At 51.6% G+C, this 24,096-nt stretch overlaps 1 protein-coding gene across 1 annotated transcript; it reads right to left on the minus strand.

Annotated features, from left to right (window-relative positions):
• Positions 1 to 4,165: 4,165 nt before the first annotated feature.
• Positions 4,166 to 22,407, minus strand: LOC121144945 (B-cell differentiation antigen CD72-like). The gene is made up of 14 exons (XM_040963590.1): positions 22,185 to 22,407; positions 21,874 to 21,975; positions 20,756 to 20,851; positions 20,128 to 20,442; positions 18,174 to 18,331; positions 17,716 to 17,825; positions 16,906 to 17,054; positions 9,379 to 9,552; positions 8,028 to 8,123; positions 7,622 to 7,696; positions 5,867 to 6,024; positions 5,424 to 5,518; positions 4,694 to 4,821; positions 4,166 to 4,450 (listed from the first exon to the last, which is right to left on the minus strand). Exons 1-13 carry the CDS (start codon positions 22,261 to 22,263, stop codon positions 4,701 to 4,703), a joined length of 1,728 nt encoding a protein of 575 aa, XP_040819524.1. The 5' UTR covers positions 22,264 to 22,407; the 3' UTR covers positions 4,166 to 4,450; positions 4,694 to 4,700.
• Positions 22,408 to 24,096: the final 1,689 nt, after the last annotated feature.

The following is a 24,096-nucleotide window of genomic DNA, read 5'->3' on the forward strand; positions in this document are numbered from 1 at the left end:
CAGCCATACATCATATGCCCAGGCAGATGGCAGCCACCCCCAGCAACAGGCAGGTGAGGAGCAGGTCCAGCAGGAGGAACTGTGAGCAGCAGGGGTGGCCATGGCCTTACAGAGGGAGGGAGGAGAAATGAGGAGCTCTAGTGGGAGTGGGAGAACCCTGGGGTCCACATTCCTAGATAACCCCTACAGATGTGAGTGGTGTGCAATACCCAGCACTGTGGTTGGCTGTCTCTGGTGACCCCATCTCCAGGAGGTCCCTGCAGATGTGAGGGTGTGGACAATGGCCAACTTCCTTGGGTGCGGAGTTGTTTCTAAGTTGTAGAGGGGAGAATGTTTCAGAATAAGGGCTGCAGGTTATTCTTGGGAAAGCCAATGGATGGAGTCTTCTCTGTAACAAGGGCAACTAACCCTTAGGGGAGAGAGGAAATGGGTGGGGAGGGATGTAATAGAGACATCCCAGGGTGAGGTGTGCCTCTGTGGCCACAGTGGGAGGCTCATCTCTAGGCAGGGTGAGCTATGGGTCCGGGTTCTGCCCATGACCTACACTCCTTCCACCCCTCACCTCCCTGGGCTGCCCAATGGCTGGCGGTTGGTCACACTAGGGAGGGGACAGTACTAACATAGGCACATCCGCCTGACAGTTGGAGATGTGGTGTTGCTTAAGATGTGGCTGGCTACTCCTCCCTACCATCTGGGGAAGGGAGTGGAGAAGGAAGCGTGGGAAGCCTTTGTGGTGCTCCACAGCCTCCTGCCAGAAACCCCCAATGCATGGTCCCACCGTTTTCCTACACCTACAAGTGGTCTACAATGCCCTTGCCATCAGTGAGTGGGGCTTGTGGTCACCTTGGGGTCCTGCCAGTGTGTCACCCCGATCTTCCCCAGGGTATCTCATCATGGTTCTTCTGGGGTTCCCTCTAGGGGTTCCTCAGGTGGGGAGGTATTGAATCACAACCCACCACCAGATTGATCGCTGTCCAGCATGTACCTCCCCCCCTTTTTCCTGTGTGACTCCCCATTCCACACGCAAGTTCAGCTCCCCTAGACTGCTCTTTCCCCTACCCAAGCTCCTATGAGGACCCCAAATGTTTTTAGGATGCTACTGGCACCTGGCCTCAGCAGCTATGTCTCTTCCCTTCTCCCAACCTAGGGTAGTATCCTCTGGAGACTACTTTGGACTCTCATTGTCCACATAGCACCCTCCTCCCCCCACCTAAACACACACACACACACACACACACACACACACGTCCTCTGGGCTGGCCATACCTGTTCGGTGTCCTAGTCCAGGTATCGGTGATTGTGGGCACCTCAGCTACTGCCTGGACGTGACAGACAGAGGACAGCCTTCTTTAAACACTCGGTTCCCAAACCCTGGAGCTGGTGAACATGCTACTTACTACAGATATGCACATGTGGCCAAGTGGAGGCTCCTTAGATGGGGAAATTGTCCTATTTGATCCTGATCAGTCTGCCAACCACATCCCTGCCAGCCTTGAGAAGAAAGAAACTGGATGAGGAATGGAGGATCAGAGAGGTGCGAGATGAGGAGGACTCCTGCAGCATTTGTTGGCTTTGAAGGTGGAGAAAGGGGGCCAGTAGCCAAGGGATGCAGGAAGCCCCTGAGTGCTGGAAAAGGCAGGGAGTTGGCTTCCTATGAGTCTCCAGAAGGGAACTAGCCCTAGGCACAGCTTGATTTTAGTCCAGGGACTCTTGTGTTGGAATTCTGAATTCCAGGTCTCTAAGAGAATAAATTCCCAACATTGAAGATGTTTGTGGCTTTTTGAAGGGCTTGTGGCTTTTTGTTAGAGCAGTGAATGCAGCCAGGGAGTGCCAGGGGTGTCTGGGACTTGCCCCAGGGCCTTTCCTTGGTCCTGTGTTGAATGGTGACACAGAAAACATCTACATTAATGCTGGTGGCACCAGGCTGAAAGGAAGCACAGGAGAGCCAACTCTGGATTCAAGTGATTCCAGCAGAGATGACAGTGGCTCCAGCCACAGAATGAAATATCACAGAGATAAATGATCAGGGCTCCACAGTACTCAGCAGTGAAATGTTGAGTTCTGAGAAGAAGATGGCCTCGCTGTCAAGCAAATGGCGTCCTCCCTTAAGCAAAGTGGATGGACACAACTTTCAGGGGAGAGGCGGTTAGCACGACTTTACACTCAAAGGGATTCTAGCGAATACAATCCATTTGTCCTACATTAGAGCTCAATGGGCTATTGGCTCATTACAAACTAACTATGTGATTTGAGAGTTGGGACAAAAGGCTGCCCATGTTATTACAGGTTTGTAGCCAAATATGTCCACACCCACAACCCCTTTTGAAGGGACAACCCCTTGTTGTTGAGCTAGTCCTGGATCTTAATTCTGTTTTGTGGCTCAATCTTCCCCACCCCTCCTCTGACCCTAAGGGATTGAAATAAACAAGGGATGAAGCAGATGTTGTGGCATAGCAGGCCTCATGGGATTCACTGGCCTGCCATCCCACTTCTGGGTACTGACCTGACACTCTTGGGATATACTCCCAGTGTGTACCAGGAGCACCATGCCCTGCCCCTCACAGGTGCTCTCTGCCCCAGAAGATCGACCACAGTTCCTTTACACCGCATTTCAGCAGAATACCAAAAGGAAACCAATTTTATCTTCTCAATCCTTGCCAATGGATCCTCCTTGCAAGCTCATTGCCAGAGTAACTACATAACCCGGGTAAGGTCTAGGTCGGAAAGGAAAGGGAGCTGCATGCTAGGAGGCTCCCTGGAGGCTGAGGCCCTGACTGCTTAGTGATAGGGGTAGAAGGAGATCCCAAGGAAGGCTAATTGAAGGCGCCTCCACTGTCATTGCATGATTTTGGCCTGAATGTGCCTTGCATTCTGCACTTTAGTGGATGACTGTCTGCTGCCTTTCCTGCTTCTGGCCACCTACTGCTGCAGCATAAGTCCCTCACTCCCCTCCCTGAACTGACCTGGCCACCCACATGCATCTTCTAATGACAGGGCAGAGATAGGCTCTCTGACTGAATAAGGCTGCCCCTTCATCTGCCCATCTGTTTGAACATATCACCCATGCTTCCTTCACTAAAACCATCCAGCACCTAGAGTGGACCTGGAGCACCTGCCTGAACAACCTCCCACACTCCTGCCATCCACTCAGCATGAGTAAGCAGGACCTTGACCACTGGGAAATCCCTTTCTCTCTCTCCCTGAGAACTCCCAAGCACCACTTGGAGGAAGCATCTGAATGTATTAAGATGTTGAGGAGGCAGGAGTTGGTGAGGGGTTGGGGGTGCTGACGATCTCAAGCTAGACACTTTCCAAAGTTAGAATCTGAGGAACAGCAGAAGGAGGAGGGGGTTAGTGGACTGGAAGTGGGTCTCATTCTCTGAGCTCCAGCCCTGCCAAGCTCCTAGAGGATAAGGAGACAAGGCAGAGAACATGGTTCAGGAACTGTGAAAAGAGGGAGTGTTTCCACCATGCTTCCCAGGGCAGACCCCTAGCTCTCCCAAAGCTGATTGGACCTCCTTCTGCCAAATCATCAGAATCACCCTCCAACTAGGTGGATCACATGACTTGATCAACCTCTTCTTGCTATGGGAAAACCTCAGGGGTAGCAGTCAAGCTCCTGGACATACACAGCAGGTCTGTCGTCCACCTGCCCCTCATACCTCTATTGCTGTTGCCCCCACCAGCTTCCCTGGATGACCATCCCAGAGAACCTAGTACAACTGGGCACACCTGGCCACCAATGAGTGGCATTGAGTGATACCCTCATCTCCCAAGCTCCCTTGGCCTGTGGAGACTGTACCACCAGGCACCAGCCCTCCAGCCATGGTGCCCTCAGCTGAGGAGAGCATGCAGTGTGAGGGCAACAGAAACAGAACCTGAGGGCCTGGCCACACAGCTGCCCTTGGCTGTGGCCACACACAACTTCACCAGCACTTGCTCTTCTGCCTCCCAACCCTGGACCCCCAAGTCAGGACCTCCCATTAACAACAACCCCCCAGCTGTGGTAATGAACTCACTGCCAAGCCTGGGACAGGGAGCCCGAACACACCTGTGAGCACAGAGTGTCAGTTCCTAAATGGCTGACTGACTCCTCTCCTCATGTAGAGGAGCCTCAGCATGGATAGGGTGACATAGCACCTAGCCGACCCAATCCTGGGCTCGCTTTCCCGTGGAACCCACCCAACCACACACAGCATTATTGACACACGAGACTAACAAGTGCAAATTATTTAAACCAATTTCATTTAGACTTCCCAGCTGGCTCTGGCTGCCCTTAACCATTCAGCTAATGTGCCCTCATGCCCACATACAATGTCTTGCCACCAGGGCAGGTTCTTGGCCATGGTGTCCACAGTTATTTCTAGAAGTCAGGTGTGGGTCAGGCTACAGCTAGATTCTGCTGGCAGAGGTCAGATGGGAAAGCTCTATAAACTCTTGGCATCAACACCTGCAAGAATAAAGTATCAATGAGCTCCACAGTTGATTGCCATGGTGTCCCCATCCAGCCTAACTGAAACTTACCCCCAGCTCCCTGGATAACCACTTTACCAGCTCCCTTTAATGCTACCTGCCACTGTACATACCAACCATGCCACAATTCCTCTTTTGGGAAGAACTTTTCCTTCTGAACTCTGGGCCCCTGCCCTGCATCCCTGACCCAGACCCACCATGCCACTTGTTCCACTCTTACCTGAATTCTACATAGAACGGTCCCCATCTGGAAACCTGAAAGACTCCATCTCACAGATGCAAGGAAGAGGGGTATTGCACACCTTTGGCTTCAGATACCATGACTGCCTATAGTCTAACATGGAGCACCTGCAGGTGGTAAAGTTGTATTGAATGGTAACTGAATTCTCCCCTCTGTCCCCTTGCCATCGGGAAAACCTGGTCCAACTCCTATCACTCTCAGACTGCCTAGCACATGTCCTAGGGACTGATTCAGGATGCCAGCAGAAGAGACTAGAAGGCCAGATACACTTCAGTTACACAGGAACACAAGCAAGTGGCCACCTTGTCTCAGGACTCACCCTCTGCTCTAGTTCCTTGGCACTGCTCTAGCGCCCCCAGTGGCCCTGACTGGGACAGCCCAGCTTCAGTTGTGCAAGTGTTTCTAAGGATGGCAAGTTAGAATGCCCACTGGTTTCCCATAGCTGTAAAACCCTAGCTGAAACTCTGCTTCTTCCTGTTAACTATTTCATTATTTTTAACTGTGCTATGGAGTTCTAAATACTAGAGAATAAAGTATGAGACATGCCTACAATGTTTTTAAATAGAGGAAAACAAATGGGCAATCGTAATACTAACTGATGGAAACATTCTGGACTCAGGACCTAAAGAGGAAGTTGCCACGGTATGTACGTTTTTACAAGGAGATAGAATGGAGTTGGAAACACTCCCAAAACTCTCAAAGAACTCACCCCCAATACATCCACCAGTCCTTGATTAAGCCGTGGCCAACCCAATACGAAGTGTCCTCAGATACTTCTGACAATAAACTCTTCCAGGGAGAACTCTGAGGGGAGATTCAGAGAGCACAGGTGTGTATCCAAAAATGGAACCTGCAGGATGAGGGTCTCAGAGGAGAGTGCAGAGCCTGTCTGTGATATTTGACCACCCATGGGAGACTGGGTCATTCGCTCCTCAAGGGCCATGTCCCAGCCAGCTAGGAGTTCCTGCCAACACTGTTTGGTGAACAGGGGCTGCCTGCATCGCTGTGTTGTGAGATCGGAAAAGTTGCTGGCCTCTCGGTGCTAAGGATTATGACCCTCCGTGTCTGCTAGGGCACGTAGGCGGGCATGCACTGCTGATCTGAGCAGATGAAGTGTCTCCATCAAATGGCACCTGCTGTGGGTTCACTTACCTCTGAATAATAATATTTCCAAGGATTGTCTCTGACAGTGGTCAGGTTAGATGACAGAGATTTGCAATACTCCTGGCTTTCCTGCCAATCTCTCTTAGTGAGTGAGATGTAAAAGCATCTTTCGTTGATTAGTTTCCAGCCCGCCACACAGCAGGTGTCTAGAAAACGAGAGAGTGACAGCAGCACCTGATTCCTTGGTGGTCTGCCTGCTAATCATAACCCACTGGATCTGAGGCCATCACTCTGTGGATTTCTAGCCCCAGATTGCTGCAATCCTTCTTGACCTCACTTTTCCACTCCAACATGGAAAATGCCCTGTCTATGTGCATTCAGTTAATGGCTTTCACACTCAACGGTATGACTTCCTCACACTTCAGGAATTCCCATACTACTAGTGTTTCTATACCCACCCCATCCTCGCCTCAATTCTGAAAAATTTTTCAGTACATCCAAATTCTGTCCAGTTTTGCCTGGGCCCCCGAACCATCCATGGGCCACTCATTCATTTGTTCATCCCTTTAGCTCCCTAAAGCAGCAGGTATCACACATTTAAGTAATTGCCATGTGGATTTCCTTAACTGTGATCAAGCAACTATGACACAGTCTAGATTGGGATGGCATGTTCAGATTTTTGTTTATGAAGTACTTCATCAGCTCTTACAATGTTGTAAGGGAACAAATTCAAAGATAGGAATGGGCAAAACTTCAAATGACTCCACAGAATTGGTAATGGAGCATGCAGAGCTTGGAGAATGAGATGAGGGCATCTCTCAAATACCGAAAGAAGGTATGGTACTGGTGGAAAGCTGTGCTAGGAAAATCCAATATTGCCAGGCAATTACTGGAGACCAGAGTCTTGATGGGGCCAGCAGAATGATCCCTTGACATGGCACACCTAGGTACAGCCCCAGGTACAGTGGTCAACCAGGTTCCTACAAAATTCAGATCTTGCCAGTGAAGCACACACAAAGGACAGTAGGACAAAGGAGTGAGCAGTTGGGTTGCAAACTTGTATCACATCATGGTGGCAAAGGGGAGAGGTGAAGACAGAAGCAGCAGACAGGCAGAGAGGAATGGGAGGTCCCAGTGAGTCACTGGTCTCTGTGAGGTGGCAGAGGTGTGGGGTGGAAGAAGTTGTCATCAGAGTAGGCTTTCACAGCTGTTCTTTCAATGGAGGAGCAGTCGGGGATGCTGTGGGAACAGGTTCAACCCTGAAACAGGACCTCACAGCATGCAGCAGAAGAAGATGCAGGAAATGATAGTTGGAGATGTCTGCACACTCTTCATGCCTCCTGAGATAGACAGAGCCCAACCCCTGAGCACGCTCCTAAACCCAATCCACCCTGCAGGCAGTGACCTCTGGCATCTTCCCTGGGAACCCAGCCTCCTTCAGTATAGCCTTTCCCATCCATGTGTCTCTTCTCCCATCGCTGCTTTCAAAATGGACAGATACAAGAGGAGCGAGAGTCCACTATACCCTAAGTCTACAAACCATCCCAACCATCCACCTCACTGTAAGAAACCCAAATAGATTCCAGCCAATTTGCCCCCTACTAGGCTATACCTGGAACAGACAGCAGTATTTTGCATTCAGTTGGTCTCCACAGGAGCTAAGACCAAGTGAAGGTATGTGCTTTGAAACCAGCTAAACCAATTTCATTTACAAGTTCCTGGGGTATTCCAGACCCCTATCCTTAGCCTGGCTTCCTCATACCCAGGCAGCTTTTCCAGTTCCCCAGTGCCCAGAGAAGGTACCTTGTGAGGAGCAGGTGAAGAAGGGGCTCAGCATCTCCTCAAGGTGGCTCAGCTTCTGTTGGGAAGCCTGCAGATCTGGGAAACCACATGGAGATGTTGGAAGAGGGGAATGTGGACACCTGCTGCAGCCATGCCCTGGAGCCCCACCTGGCAGTGTCCTTGACCCCGTTCTGTGTCTTGCAACTGTTCCCACCACAGAGCTGAACTATGACTTATGATGGCTGAGGAAACTTGGTGTTGAAGGAAGTTAAGGTGCATGTGAGCTGAGGGCACTGGGAACCAACCCTAAAGCTAACAATGTGAGGGATGTGGCTGTGGAGTCTGCTGGGCAAGCATAACTGAGGTTGGGAGAGCAGGGGACAAGGTGACTTAGGGTAAGTGGGGAGCCAGGGTCAGTCATACTCACATTGTACACTCAGGCAGATGATAGCCACTTTTAACAGCAGGCAGATGACAAGCAGACCCAGCAGGAAGTACTGAGAGCACCTGGGTTGGCCATGGCCTTCACAGAGCAAAAGAGGAAAACTGAGGGACTGGGGCAGAATTGGGGGAATACCCTGAGGACAACATACCTAGGAGGTCCCTTTGGAGATGAGTGGTTGGGCAGTGGCCAACCACCTCTGTGTCTGGGGTGATTTGAAGGTGAAAAGTGAGAGTGTTCCAGGATAAGGGCTGGGGGTGTTCACTGCAAGGCAGGTGGAGGGTCATTGCCTGGTCGCAAGGGGAATTAACAGTCATGGGAGAGAGGAAATGGGTACAGAGGGACAGGAATGGGGATGTCCCGGGGGTGGGGGATGTTGCGGGGTAGGGGACAGGCTCATCTCTGAGAAAGGGACGCTGAAAGGCCACATGGGCTCTTCCTGCTCCTGACTCTCCTTCCCTTTGTGAGGTTCCCACACATCTGATGACACAGCACAGCCCATGACTGCTGGGGACAGGAGCAGAGGTAGCAGCAGGCCAAGCCATGCAGTGCCCCAGAACCTTCCACTAATGAGAACCCTCAGCCCATGGCCCCACTGCTGCCCTCTGCCTGCAACTGTTCTTATGCCCTGAATACTGGCAGGGCTTCTGGGATTCCACCACTGGACTCCCTTGGCTCCTGACTGGCTTTCTCCCCTGATCTTCCTCCAGGGGACCCTATCATCACCCTCCTGGGGTTCCTTTTAGGGTTTCCTCAAGGTGGAGAGGCGTTGACCCCCCAGCCCTCCTCTTTATTGATCACTGTCTAATGTCTACCTTCTGATTTTCAATGCTGGACTCACCATTCCTCATCTTAGCTCAGCTCCCTGAGGCAGTCCTAGGCCCAGTGTCCACCAGGAAGCCCACCTGGCTTTGGGATGCTGCTGACGCCTGACTCCAATTGTTGCTCTTTTCCCTCCCAACCTAGCATAGCATCCTCTGAAGACTAACTCCACACGCAAGCTAGGGGCCAGCTTCTCCCTGGCCCCTCTTCGCGTATGCCGCAGCTGCTTGTTTCCCTGACTCGGAGGGGAAGCACCAAGCCTGTGGAATTCTCTGGGGCTGATGGCACCTACATGATTTCGTAGCTGAACTCCTCATCCTCATCAGTGCCTACAAGAATAGAACAGGGGGGAAGGGGAATAGGGAAGAAGAGAAAATAGAGGAGAAGAGAATTGAGTGTAATGGAGAGGAGAGGGGAGGGAATTGAAGGGAAGTAAAGAGAAGAGAATTCCCATGGTGGTGGGCCTTGAGGTTGGACGATTGAAGGCTCAAAGGAAGGTTGCGGGTGCACTTACCCTGGCCCGAGTGGGAGATATTCTTGCTCAGAGAGGCCTTCACCAACTGCCGGTCTGCATAGCTGATGTTCTCTGCCATGTTCCTTTGCAGCACCCCTGTCCCCAGCACACTTGCGTGCTCACATAAACCCTTCTCCACTCCCACTATGCTTACTAGAGAGCTCTGAGTTCCTTCTGTGACTGCACTGCTCAATAGTTGATCCTGTGACTTGCAGTTACAAAAGAGGAAGATGGAAGTGTGCCTGTTGTAGATGGGCTAAGTGAAGCAGTGATACCATTAGGGCCTGGCTTCAGAGGCACGGAGACATGGGACCAGAGACCAGGGGAGGCAGGCTGGGTATATTTAACATCCCTCAGCACAAACTGCCTATGTGTATGTGCCAGGCTCCAGGGCTGTTGCACTGCTGTTGACTTTCCTTGCTCCCTAGGGCATATGTGTGTCTGTGTTTGTGTGTGTGTGTGTGTGTGTGTGTGTATGTTACTAGTTAATGATCACTAGGGTTTCAGACAGTTGTGTGTTTCCTCAAGGGATCCTGATTTGCTGGCTTGTCCAGTGAGACATAGTCCCCATCCACTTGGGACTATGATAACTAGCAAGTAAGGATGCTACACAGGTGCCCAGGCCAAAGAACTTCCTGGGGATGAAATAACCTTGGGAGGAAGTACACAGACCAACAGTGTTGGGTCAGCACTTGCTGCCTTCCTCTCAATTGCTCCCTCCTTGCAGCTTCTCCCTGGCCCTTCTCCCCTCTCTGACTGATCAAGCCTGTGCCTTAACTCTTTCCTCCATGACATCTGGCACACCTCTGGCAACACTGGAGCACAACTCCAAGGATGGAGTCAGGTAGGAAGTGCCCAGGAATTACTAAGGGCCACAGCCTGCTAATGCACTGAGGTCGAGAACACAGGGAAGCCTGGGCGCTGAGCATGCAGACTCCAAAACACCGAGATTTTCTTATTTCCTTAATCTCACTGTCCTAGAAAGGTTCTTCCTCTACAAAGCCCCAGCTCTTCCCACTCTGTACTTACTCAGCCCTGACAGGAAACAAGCCTTACTGAGGATGGAGGGGGTGCCAAGGCCTGACAGACCCTTGGAAGTGGTGTGGGCCAAACCAACTCACAACTGACAGAGTGCCTTCAGAACTTTTGGTTTCAAAGACACAGCACCTTGCAGAGGGACTCCCAGGCCTTACATCTGGGCATCCCACTGGGAATGGATACCAAGAGGGAGATAGCTAAAACCAATGGCATGGTGAATTACACCTTCCTCCTACCTGAAGCAGCTTTTATAGCTGGGAGGAAGAGTCCAAACCACAGACTAACAGCCCATGCGGGATGGAAGGGACTCACCCTTACCAGTCTGGAGAAAGGCCAGCCAGCATCAGGAAGGCCAAGAGGTCACAGGGGGCTCTGAAAAACAGGCTGTGTTTGTACTCATTGCTGCAGCCCACCAGAATGCAGGAGACTCTCCATTGGCGATGCTCCTGGCACGGCAGACAGAGGTACAGCCTTCCTAAAGCACTCACCTTCTGTTTCCTGGAGCTGGTGAACATGCAACTTATTGCACATATGTACATATGACCAAGTGGAGGCCCCTTCGAGGGGGAAATTGGCCTGCTTGATTCTCATCGATCCACCAATCATACCTCTGCCAGCATTGAGAAGAAAGAAATGGGATGAGGAATGGAGGGTCGGAGAGGTGTGAGGTGAGGATGACTCCCACAGCACTTGCTGGGTCTGCAGGTGAAGAAAGGGGACCAGCAGTCAAGGGATGCAAGCAGCTTCTGGAAGCCGGAAAAGACAGAAGGATGGTTTCCCATGAGCCTGCAGAAGAAAACCAGCCCTGGTTCCTTCTGGAATTTAGTCTAAAGACACCTGTTTTGCAATTATGAGCTCCAGGTCCCTAAGAGAATAAATTTCCAATAATGACGGTAGACGATGCTGGGTTTATAGCCATTTATTATAGCAGCGATAGATGCATTTCCCAGGTTGCAGAGGAAGCATGGTATAATGGGAACACAACGATCTGACAGAATAATGCTTGTTTTGCAATTTCAGATACCCTAGAATTTGCTATGTCCCATACTAAAATGCATGATACTCTCGATTTCAATTAAAGGCATGTATGTTGGAGACACTGTGAGCACAAACCCTTATTACAGGACTCTGTGAAGTCAGTCACCATCCGTCAGAATGAAGGGAAAGACATGTCTCACCCATATTCCTAGGAGCTTTACACTGAGGTCACTGCAGTCAGGGATTGCCGAGGGTCCCTGGGACTTACCCCAGAGCCTTTCTCCGCTCTGCATTACTACACTTGATCTTAGCCAAAAGGCCGAGAAGCGATTGGCTCTGCATTAAATGGTGACATTGAAAATACCTTCATGAGTGCTGGTGTCTCCAGGCTGAAAGAAAGCACAGAGAGCCAACTCAGGATGCAGGTGGCATCAGCAGGGATGACAGTGGCTCCAGCCCCAGGATACAATATCACAGTCACAGAAGATCAGGGTTTGCATGTATTGTGTAGTGAAGATTTGAGCTCAGAGAAGACGTCCTTGGTGTCACATCGAGGGAGTCCTTCATTAAGCAAAGTTGATGGGCAGAACTTTCAGGACAGAGACAATCAGCAGGCCTTTAAACTCAAGGAGATTCTCGGGAGCACCCATCACTTGTCCTACAAATGATAGCTCATTGGGCTATTGACTCTTTACACACGATTCATTTGACTGGGAGGTGTGCACCCAAAGGCTGCCCATGGGACTACACATTTGTTACCAAGTATGTCCACACCCACACACCTTTCCTAGGAACCACTAGGGTTAGGACCTCTTGCTGTAGAGCTAGTCCTGGACACTAAGTGTGCTTTGTGACTCACACTGTCCCCACCCCCTCCTCTGACCCTAAGGGACTGAAATAAACAAGTGATGAAGCACGTGTTGTGGCACAGCATGCCTCTTGGGATCACTGGCCAGACATCCCATTTGTGACAGTGGCATTTATACCCTTGAGATACCCAAAGTGGATCCCTGGAACTCCAGGAACCTGGCCCTATCAGAAGTTCTCTACCCTAGCAGAGCCAGAACGGTGCCCTCCCTACTGCACTCTTGCAGAATTCCCAAAACTAAACTGACATGTTCTCTCAACCTGTGCCAATAGATCTTCCTGTGTGAGCTGGTGGCTCAGGTACCTGTGAACCCCGACTACCTACCTCAGACTGAGGTGAAGATTCCTAGGTTGAAAGGGAGGGGGAGCTGCATGGTAAGAGGGATTCCTGGAGGCTGAGGCCATGACCATTGGATGTTGAGGATGGAGGAGACCCCTGATGAAGGCTGATTGGTGGTGGGAGCATGTTGCCACAGGAGTTTGTCCTGGAAGTGCAAGCATTCCACACTCTGGTGGGGGACGACTGCCCACTGCCCACTGCCTCTCCTGCTTCTGGCCATCCACTGCTGCAGTGTAAGCACTTTGCTGTCCTCTCTGTGATGGCCTGGCTGACCTGCAGGTTCCCCAGGTGATGGGGAGGATGTGGGGTCTCCAGGATTGAAAGAGGCTGCCCCTTTGACTGCAGATCAATGAAACCCAACTCCAGTGCTCCTTTCGTCATAATCACCCAGCACCTGGAGTGGATCCTGGATCAGCTACCTGATCCATCACCCCACACCAGGAGTCCCTTGGTGTTCACTCAGGTTGAATGAGTAGGACCTTGATCCTAAGGGAATCCCATTGTATCTCCTCTTAAGAACTCCAGAGCACAACATGGGGGAAGTGGGCCTTAACTGTGGCAGGACCTCGTCAGCCTCCGGAGCAACTGGACTCAGACTGCAGGTTGGCAGGATGGAGCACACCTCAGAACTCACACTGAATTTTGGTTCCAGTAAGGTAGTATGGGCTATAATACCTATTGGCAGATGTGAGAACCAAGACAGTGTGCAGGACAACCTGGGTTGGGCACAACACCAGCCAATACAATAAGGGACATGACTGGTCACAGCCTGGGCTGGGTTAGGTGGCAGCACTCACTCACTCACTCACTCACCAACATGAGCAGCTGGGGCACACTGGGCCAGGCAAGGCTACATAACCTCGAGGTGCAGCCAAGGTGGGGCAGGCCATGCCAGATTGAACTGTAGCACCCACCAGCACATGTGAAGCGCTGCCAGGAGGAAGCAAACCTGAGGGGGCCAGCAAGAACACCCACTGTAGTGTTACTGATCCCGTGGTGAGCTGGTGGGAACTGGGACTGGGGACAGACAAGGTTAGGCAGAGTATAACACCCATTGGCCTGCATGTGAGCTAGATCATGGGGAGAGCAATGCTGGACTAACTGAATGTATCCATAGGTGCATGTATGTGCCAGGGCAAGTACCAGCTGGTCAGGTTTGGCCACATTATTAGCTGGCAAATACTTGGTAGTCCTTTCAAGCTAGACTGCAGGACTTTCTGTGAAGCACAAGATCTGGGACTGGTGGTGGGCCTAGCAGAGAAACAATGGGTACCTTTCTTTTGGGCTGAAGCTCCCATCAGTGAGCACGAGAACCAGGGCTGCGGGTGGACCTGGCTGGACTGGCGTTAGCACCAGCTAGCATAAATTTGGGCTGGATAGTGGAGTTGGCGTGCTGATCTAGGGAATAGCACTGACTGATGTGTACAAAGGCCAAATGGGATGTGGGACAGACAGAACCAATCTGCTGTACATACCAGCATATGCCGAAACCAAGGCAGGAGACCGGTTGGATGGGACTTATTGGGGTCATTCCAATCAAGCTGAATTCCCACTTGTGCATGAGGACCAAGTGTGTGGTGGGCAGCATCCACTTGTTTGCATAATGAATGGGACAGGAGACAGAACTGACCTAGCAACTACAACCACCTTTTGTAAGTGGAGGTTGATGTGGGTGATAGACTAAACTGGACATTGTACTGGCTAGCACACTCAGGAGTCAGGACTGGGGTCACTTCAGACTAGGTTTCTCTGGAGATACCCCAAACCGAACAACTGGACTCAGAACTCCAACCACGGAGACAATAGCAGGATCTGTGGGCTGAACATGGAATGCATGAATCAGAACTGGGCTTCTTCAGTTGCTGAAGACTGTGCCATGGGCAGCATGCTCAGATGCACAAGGGGCAGTGGCAGTCCATTGATGCCTACAGAGGATGTTTGGTATCATAGCAGAGGATGGAAGGCAGAACAAATTGGATAACTCTTGCAGGCAAGCATTGGCAGCAAGTATTTGGGTTTTTGGAGATTTTGTTAGCTGATGGACCTTGGAAGGATTTCTTCTTCCTTAGTTCAATGAAATGAACAACATTTCAGAACTATCCAAACCACTTCAGTAGTACAGCAAGAACATGCTCAATACCAGGCACCCTGGAATGGATATCATGTGTGTGTCCCCCATCCCCAAGTACTGATGTGGTTAGAGTTAGGGCGCAGTTTTCTCCCCTTCTCTTTTCCATTCAGCCAGATACAGGAGGAAAAAAAAGAAAATTGGGGAACAAATTATCTATTTTCCCAGTTCTTCACCCCTTCCCAAACTAATCAGGGTCCACAAAGCATGCATCCTTCTCAAGTATGTAAACATCATCCAATCAAAATAAAACAACGGAAAACAAAACATGGGGGAAGCAGCTGCGAGTATTTAGTAGTTTAACTGGGAGAAATTCTTAAGGGGTTGGGGGTTGGAGAAGAGCACAAACAAGAGGATTTCCAAAGTTAGCATCTGAGGGAGCAGCACAAGTAAATCGGGGTTAGGAGGTAGGGTCCCCTTCTCTGAGTTCCAGCCCACCAAGATTCTGGAGAAGGGAACACCCAAGCAACCATCTCCAGGGCCAAGAACATGACTCCTCTGACTACAGGGGCTCTCAGGAGGGGGTCCTTCTGCCACACATCCCAGGCCAACATCCCAGCTCTACTGAAGCAGGTCAGACCTCTTACTGCCCTTGTCACCAGAATCACCCCCCAACCTGAATGACCATCTGACTTGAGCCAACTGCTTTTCACTATGGAAAGACCCCAGGGGTGGCACGATCAAGGTCCTGGACACATCCAGCAGGCCTGATGCCTACCAGCCCCTCCTCCATCACCAATGCCCTGCTCCCAGCTGCCCATGATGACAACCCCAGAGAACCAGGTCCTACCCGCTGTTGCTCATTGCCCTCATCCCACAAGCTCCTCAGCATATGCAGACTACACTGCCAGAGCCAGGCCCTCCCACCATGCTGCCCTCAGTCAAGGAGAGCAGGAGTATCAAGGCAGCAGCCCCAAGCCAGAACCTGCGGGCCTGAATACAGGCTGCCCCTGCCATGACCACAGAAAATTTCATTAGTGCTTGTTTTTCTGCCTCACAGCCATGGGAGGTCAGGACTTGCCCTCAACAATAACCCCCCATCTGTGGTGGTGAACTCGCTGAAGGCATAGGGCCAGGGAGCACTTGTGCCATGCTCAGCACAACCTGCCCCAATGACAGCCCTGGAATGGACCAAAGCCTTAAAACCAGCTGTAGTTGCCTGGAAACCTGAGGACAGACTCCCTTGTCCTGGCTGCTGCCTCACCCCTCTTCAGCTTGAGCTAATTATCCATGTGTCCCTGCCCCACACTGCATCTTGCCTGCTACCATCACCTCAACTGTGAGGCAGACAGTCTCCTATGCCACCAAGAACATCACATCAAGCCGTTTATGCCCAGCCTTCAGTGCTGAGGGTACACTCCTAGCAGTGGGGACTGGGGGTTCTTGGGCCTCTGCATTTGGCCGTCAGGACATGCGTGTGAGTACAGAGTGGCAGCCCTGGCGGGCCTGACCAACTCCACTCCCCATGTAGCAGGGCCTTAGCGTGGACTCGGGACAGAGCACTTGGCTGAATAAACCCCTAGGCTTGCTCTCTTTGGGGGCTCTCCCAACAGACACAGCTGACTGACTCATGAGACGAACACATGCAAATTACTTAAGCCAATTTCAATCAAACTGCCAGGCTGCCTCTGGACAGCCCTCATCCAGTCAGCCCAGAGTGCCCTCCTTCCTGCCCCTACTCCCATGGCACCAGGCAGGTTCTTGGTCATGGTATCCACAGCACCTTCTAGAAATTTCTTCACTTTTTTACCAGGAACAGATCAGTTGCTGGGCCAAGGTTTAAGCAGGCAGTTGGTGACAAGTGTCAGATGTGGGTCTGGCCTTGACTAGACACTGCCCGGTGAGGAAATGCTGGGCACTGCAGGCCTCAGTTCAGAGGGATGGGGATGGCCCAGCAAGCTCTTGACTTAAACACCTGGAAGAGTAAAGCATCAGTGAGCTCCACAGTTGGCTGCCATTGAACTCCCACTCAGTCCTGTCTGTTCCCACACCCAGCCCCCTGGACAGCCACTTCATCAGTCCTTCTAGCACTAGATCTTCAGCTGCCCATGTCCATATCCAACCAGGCCACAATTACTCCTCCCTCAGGGAAGAACGGTTCCCCTGATTGCTGGGATCCTGCCCTGCACCCCTCTGCCCCAGGCCAACCACACCACAGCCCTAGATCCACTCTTACCTGGATTATGTAAAGAATGATTCCCATCTGGAAACCTGAAAGATGCCATCTCACAGATGCAGGGAAGAGGCGTATTGCACGCCTGTGTCTTCAGAGACCATAATCCATTGTACTCTAACATGGCACAGTTTGAGCTACCACGACCAAACCTGCAGGGGTAAGGTCAAATCAGGAGATTACTGAATCTTCCCCTGTGTCCCCCAGCCCTGCAAGAAATCTAGTATCAGTCCCAATCAACTCTGCTTGCCTAGCGCACAGCTCAGGAATAGACATCTGATGTCAAGTGTAAAGGCTGGAGGGTCAGAGAAGAGCCAGTTACTCAAGGTCTGCAGGACAGAAACACCCCAGTTACCAGGAACACAAGCAAGTGGCCACCTTGTCTCAGGACTCACCCTCTGCTCTAGTTCCTTGGCACTGCTCTAGCGCCCCCAGTGGCCCTGACTGGGACAGCCCAGCTTCAGTTGGGCAGGTGTGTCTAGGGATGGCAAGTTAGAATGCCCAGGTATTCCAGCAGCTGTAAAACCTTGGCTGAAAATCAGCTTCTGCCTCTGAATGAGGCTGCAGATACAAACCTAGAAATTATTTCATTATTTTTAACAGTGGCAGGGAGTTCTAGACACTTGGGAATAGAATGAAGACTAAGACTCCCCGCCCCAAAACATCATTAAATAGATGAAAACAAATACACAATTGTCATACTAACTAATGGAAACATTCTGGAATCACGACCTAAGGAGGAAGTCGCCTTGATATGCCTTCATGAGAAGATGACACAGAGCTGGAAACACTGAGAACTCTACACACACTCACCCACCATATGGCGTACCGTCACTCCACCTCCAGCCCTTGTTATAGCTGAGGCCAACCCAAAAGGAAGCGTCCTTGGATAACTGCGACAACAAGCTGTTCCAGGCATAACGCTGAGGGGAGATTCAGAGAGCACAGGTGGGTGGACAAAGACACATGCCAAGGATGAGGGTGACAGGTGACAGACAGGTCAGTGCCTGCCTGTGGTCCCTGACCACCTTTGGTTACTGGGCCCTGCACACCTCAAGGCCACATGTCAGCCAGCTAACAGTTCCTGCAATGTGGGTTCATGAGGAGCAACCACCCGCAGTGCCATGCCACTGGGTGGAAAGGCTGCTGGCTACTCGGTGCTGAGGATTGTGACTGTTCTTGTCCACCAAGCCATGGGACTGGCATGCACTACCGATCATAATCTGATGCTGTGTCTCTATCAAATGCCCCGCCCCCTCCAGTTCACTTACTTCATGATAAAAACGACCCCAAGAAGAACCTCTGAATTTGGCCAAGTTGGATGACAGAGATTTGCAGTACTCCCAGCTTTCCTGCCAATTTCTCTTGGTGATTGAGATGTGAAAGCACCTTCCCCAGGTGGGTATCCAGCCGACCGCACAGCAGGTGTCTAAAAAGTAGGAAGGGTGTGACAGGAACACCGCCTAGGATGAAAGTGACACCCCAGGATCTGCCTGCAAACCCCTGGGTCAAGGCCATCACCCCTGTGGATGTCTGGTAACAAATGTCTACAATTCTCAGCTCTGTCTCCTCCAACACAGAAAATGCCCTGTCTATATATACTCCGTAAAAGGCCTTCACACTCAATTGCCTCACTTCCTAACACTCAGAGTTCACAAAGCACTGATGTTTCTAATGTTACTGCTCCTCATTTATGCATACTTTATAATATACCCCGCATTTTGTTAAGTCTCACTTTTGCAATGCGACCGTCCTTTGGGCCTCTCACTCATTCATTCTTCTCTTTGCTGCCTAAAGCATTCCCCATTTCACATCCAAGTCATTTCCACATGCATTACTTTAAACTGTGATCAAGCAACTAGAACGACATGGTTAGATTGGGATTCCATGAGTAGCCTTTCACTTGTAAAAGCCTTCCCTGGCTCCATTGAGTGGGCTGGGGAGAGTAGGGTAATAAATACAGAAAAATTCAAAGATAGAGATGGGCAAAATGTCAAATGTCTCCTCAGACCTTCATGTGGAGCATGCAGGCCTTGGGGTACAAGATGGGGGTATTTGCCAATGGAAGAGGATGGTGGGGAGGTGGAAAGAAGCATAGTGGAGCTGTGCTGAAAGCTACTCAGGGCACCAAACATGGCCAAATACTGTGTCTTAGTAGCAGTACACAGAATATTCCCTTGATGCGACACACCCTGGTGCAGCCCCAGGTACAATGATCAACTGGATTCGTGCAGAGTTCAGCTCTTGGCAGTGAAGCACACATGAAGAACAGTGGGAAAATGGAGTGAGTGGTTGGGTGATGGATTGGTCCCTAGCACAAGCAGGGAGAGACGTGAAGACAGGAGGCACCACAAGCTGTGGACCTCTGTGAAGTGGCAGAGATGTGGAGTGGAAGAAGCTGTCGTGTGAACAGTCGTTCAGTGCTGTTCTTTCAATGGAAGAGCAGTTGGAGATGCTGTGGGGGAACGGGGGTCTTGGGGGGCAGCCCTGGTATGGGACCTCACAGCACAGAGCAGAAGAATCAGAAAATGACAGTTGGAGGTGTCTGCACACACTCTTCCTGCCCCCTCAGACAGCAAGAGTCTAACTGACCACACTTTCAAGATCTCCCTCTACAATTGTTTGTGACTTTAGGCACCTTGCCTAGAACCCCAACCTTCCTTGGCCTGGTCTTTCTCTTCCACGTGTCCCTTCTCCCATTGCTGCTTTCAAAGAGGATAGACCAGGTGGAGCAGGGTTCTGCCACACCCTTACTCCCCAAATCCATGCATCTCCTGGTGAGGGCCTGGTGGACTTCAGCCACATTACCCCCTGCCGGCCTGCACCTAGAGCAGCAGGTGATGCTTCACTTTGAGGTGGTCTCCATGGGAGCCAGGACTTAGTGAAGCTATGTCCTGTGAAACCAGGTAAAGCAACTTCACCAACAAGTGCCAGGGTTCCAGATGCCTCCTGCTCTCCATGGGCTGAAACTGACTTACACTGCGCTCTGCCAGCCTTGGAGGTAAGGGTGGTTCACAGATCCAGTGTGTAGCTTCATCCTTCTCCTTGCTGGCCAGCAGCGACAGTTCTGGTCAACACTAGCTCTGCTCCACTGCCTTTTTGTTTTGTTTTTTGCAAAACTCATTGCCTCCTGAGTGTTCCCAGACCCCTGCCTGTGGTGCTCCCTCGCCTGAACCCCTCATGTCCAGCAAGCCCTTCTACCTCCCCTGTGCACAGAGCAGGTACCTTGTGAGGGGCAGGTGAAGAAGGGCCTCAGTGTGTCCTGCAGGTGGCTCAGCTTCTGCTGCACTGCCAGCAAGTTCTCTTGCATCTTCGTCCTGTTTGCCTGGTAGAGCTGCAGCTGCTCCTCAGCAGCCTGGTGTGCCCTCTGCTCCTCTTCTAGTGCTCTCTGACTCTGGGCCAGCTGTTCCTTGGAGTCTTGCAGGTTCTTTTCCATCTGTCGCATTTGGGTGGTTCCAAGGTGGAGCTGTTCCTCAAGGCTGCTGTTCTTGGCTTCCAGCAGCATGCTTATCTGCCCAAACTGCTGAGACACCTGCAGGTCTGGGCGGCCACAGGGAGGGGATGCAGAGGCAGATGTGAACACCTGCTGCAGCCATGACCATGGAGCCCTGACACTGTGCCATCGGACCACTATTCTGTGTCTTGTGACTCTTCCCACCACAGTGTATGACATCTGACCCCCAGGAGTTTGGTGATTCGGGAAGACACGTCGCTTGTGAGCAATGGGGCTGGGAATTATCCCCAAAGCTGAGGGTGTGAGGGACATGGCTGTGAGGTCTGCTGAACAAGGGTAGCTGAGGCTGGGGAGAGCAGTAAATGAGGTAGTTTGGGAGGCAGGGCCAGCCATACTCACAGTGCATGCCCAGGCACATGGCAGCCACTTTTACCAGCAGACACATGAGGAGGAGGCCCAGCAGGAAGTATTTTAAACAGCTGGAATGGTCATGGCCTTCAAAGAGAGAGGGAGGAAAATTGAGGCTCTGGAGTGGGAGTAGGCAGGGTTTCTGACCTCCACAACTCTAGGAGCCACTGCAGAGGTGAGGGGGTGGATAATGGCCAACCCACCTGTGTGCTGGTGCGATTTGGAGCTAAGGAGGGAAAATGTTCAAGAATATGGGTTGAGGGTTGCTCCTGATAAGGCGGATGGAGGGTCATTACCTTGTATCAAGGGGAACTAACACTCAAGAAGAGAGGAAATGGGTGGGGAGAGACAGGGATGGGGACCTTCCAGGGGTATGGTGTGCCTCTGGGGCCACGGCCAGAAGGCTCATCTCCATCAAGGCACACCGTGGGACACATGAGCTGGTCCTACCCTATAGCCTCCCTCCCTCCCTCTCTGGACTCCTACACTGCTGGTGAAGCTAGTGAGCAGACAGAACTCATTGGAGGAGAATCTCCCTGGCAGCTGAGGAAAGGGCACAACTCCAGGACAAGGCTGGCTGCCCCCACTGCAAAGCAAGGCCATGTCCCAAACCCTCCTGCCAACTAAAGCACCAACTCTGTGGACCCCTGCTGCTGCCCTCCACCTGCAACTGCTCTAGGACATCCTTGCCACCTGGGGGACTTCTGGTCACCTCAAGGCTCCTGCCCAGGTATCTCCTCTGATCTTCCCTAGGGGATTCCATCATGGCTCTCACAGGGTTCCCTTTCTGGTTTCCTCAAAGTGCAAAGGGGTTGATCCCCAACCCTCCTCCCGATTCATTGCTCTCCAGTATTTGTCTTTCCCTTTTCTCTCACGCCTCCCTGTTCCTCATCAGAGCTCAGCCTCCCAGGGCTGCCCCATGCTGTGCCCCAAACCCCACCATGACCCTAACTGGCTTCGGGATGCTGTTGGCATCTGATTCAAATTCCTGTTCCTTTTACTCCTTCCCAACTTTGGGTATCATCTTTTGGAGATGATGGTGGTCTCCCCCACTCCGTATACAACCCATTTCCAACACCACCCACACAGATTCTGCAGGCTTGCAATACCTGCTTGGTCCCCTGGTGTGGGGGGCAGCACCAAGCCTGTGGGAGCCTCCAGGGACTCATGCACCTGCACATTGTAGCTGAGCTCTCCATCCTCATTGGTGTCTGGGGGAGATGAGGAGAGAAGAAGTAAGGAGAGGTGAGGAGGGGAGGTGAGGGGAGGGGAGGGGAGAGGAGTGGAGGGGAGGGGAGGGGAGGTAGAGGAGGGAAGGGAGAGAAAGGGAGGGGAGAGGAGGGGAGGGACCCCATGGCAATGCTGCTGGGGGATGGGGATGTGGGGACTCAGGGGAAGATCAGGCTGTGTCTGCTCTTACCCTGCCCCAGCTTGGAGATGTCCTTCCTCAGAGGAGCCTTCACAAACCGCAGGTCTGCATAGCTGATGGCTTCTGCCATGTTCCCACACAGCACCCCTAACCCAGCCCTGCCTGCTTGCTCACCTAAGCCCCCACCTCTCCTGCTTAACTCACTCCAGAGCTCCGAGTTGCCTCTGTGGCCACACAACTCAGCACTTGACCCTCTGCCTTGCAGTCACAAAAGAGGAAGCTGGGAGTGTGTCTCTGAGGGACGGGCTCAGTGAAGCAGAAGCATCATTGCGCGCTGGCCAAAGGGCAGGGGGACACTGGGACCAGAGCCCAGAACAGGGGAACTGGCTTATTAGATGTACCACATTTGCACTGTGACAATACTGGGTTCCAGGACTCCTCCATTGCTGATCAATCCTGCTCCCTGGGCCATGTGTGTGTGTGTGTGTGTGTTAGTAGTTGCTACTCTCTGGAATTTCAGGCAGATATGTGGATTTCCTCAAATGGATCCTGATTTACTCCAATGTTACCCTGCCTCCATCTGCTTGAGAATTCGAGAACTAACAAGTGAAGAGGGAAAACACAGGCACCCACTTCTAAGCCCTTCCTGGGGATTAAATGGCCTTGGGAGGAGGCACATGGATCCACAATGAAAACTCAGCTTCCATGCTGCCCTCCTCCCCTCCTCACAACATCTCCCTTTCCTCCATCCAGTCCTGGTACACCTCTGGCAATATCTGGGCACGACGCCAGGGTAGGGGTAGTCAGATCAGGTGCTCAGGAATCACCAGGAGCCACATCTTCCTAGTCCACTGAGGCCGAGAGCTTAGGAAGGCCCAGATGCTGAGTGTGAGACTCCAAGGCCACCGAGATTTTCTCATTTCCTTAGTTTCACTTCTCTAGAAACATCCTCCACACGGCCCCAGCACATCTTGCTCTGTACTTACTCAGCCCTGAGAGGAAATGGGGTGAGGAAGTTCCAAGGCCAGACAGGCCCATGTGAATGGTGAGGGCCCAACCAACTGCTGGGGAAGAGGAGACAAGGGAAGGGCTGAGGAAGGCCTGTGGGGCACCAGTGCTCCAAAGAGTTTTCTCAGACATTTTGGGTTCCAAGATGCCACCCCTCACAGAGGCACTTCCCCAGGCCTTATATCCAGGGATCACACCAGGATCTGACCCCAAGAGGGAGGCAGCAATGACCCGCTTTGCAGGTGACACCTGTCATCTCACCCCACATGCCTCCTGAGTTGTAGAGCAAAATGTCCAAACAATAGGCTAATGGTGCCAGTTCATGTCCCAGCTGCTCTACTTCCAATCTCACTTGCTGCTAAAGCCTGGGAAAGCAGCAAAAGCTGACAAATGTTTGGGGCCGCATAACCATGTGGGAGAGATTGGAAGAAGCTCCTGGGTTCAGCCTGCCCCAGCCCTTGCTGTTGTGGGCCATTTGGGGAGTTAACCAATGAACACACAATTCTCTCTTTATCTATCTATCTATCTATCTATCTATCTATCTATCTATCTATCTATCTATCTATCTCTTTCACTCCCTCTTTTTCTGTAATATTCCCATTCAAGTAAATAAATAAGCATATATTTACAAAATTGTTCCCTTGGCTACTGCCTAGGCATGACAAAAGGATGGCTTTCTTAAAACACGCAGATTGCAGGCCTGGAGCCTGTGAACATGCAACTTACTACAGATATGCACATATGACCAAGTGGAGGCCCCTTCGATGGGGAAATTAGCCTGTTTGATCCTCATCAATCCACCAATTATACCCCTGCCAGTCTTGAGAAGAAAGAAACTGGATGAGGAACGAAGAGTCGGAGAGGTGTGAGGTGAGGATGACTCCCACAGCACTTGCTGGGTCTGCAGGTGAAGAAAGGGGACCAGCAGCCAAGGGATGCAGGAAGCCCTTGGACA

This window comes from Ochotona curzoniae, unplaced genomic scaffold (assembly GCF_017591425.1).
Source record: "Ochotona curzoniae isolate NIBS_2020 unplaced genomic scaffold, NIBS_Ocur_1.0 scaffold_3208, whole genome shotgun sequence".
NCBI classification, from domain to species: Eukaryota; Metazoa; Chordata; class Mammalia; order Lagomorpha; family Ochotonidae; genus Ochotona; species Ochotona curzoniae.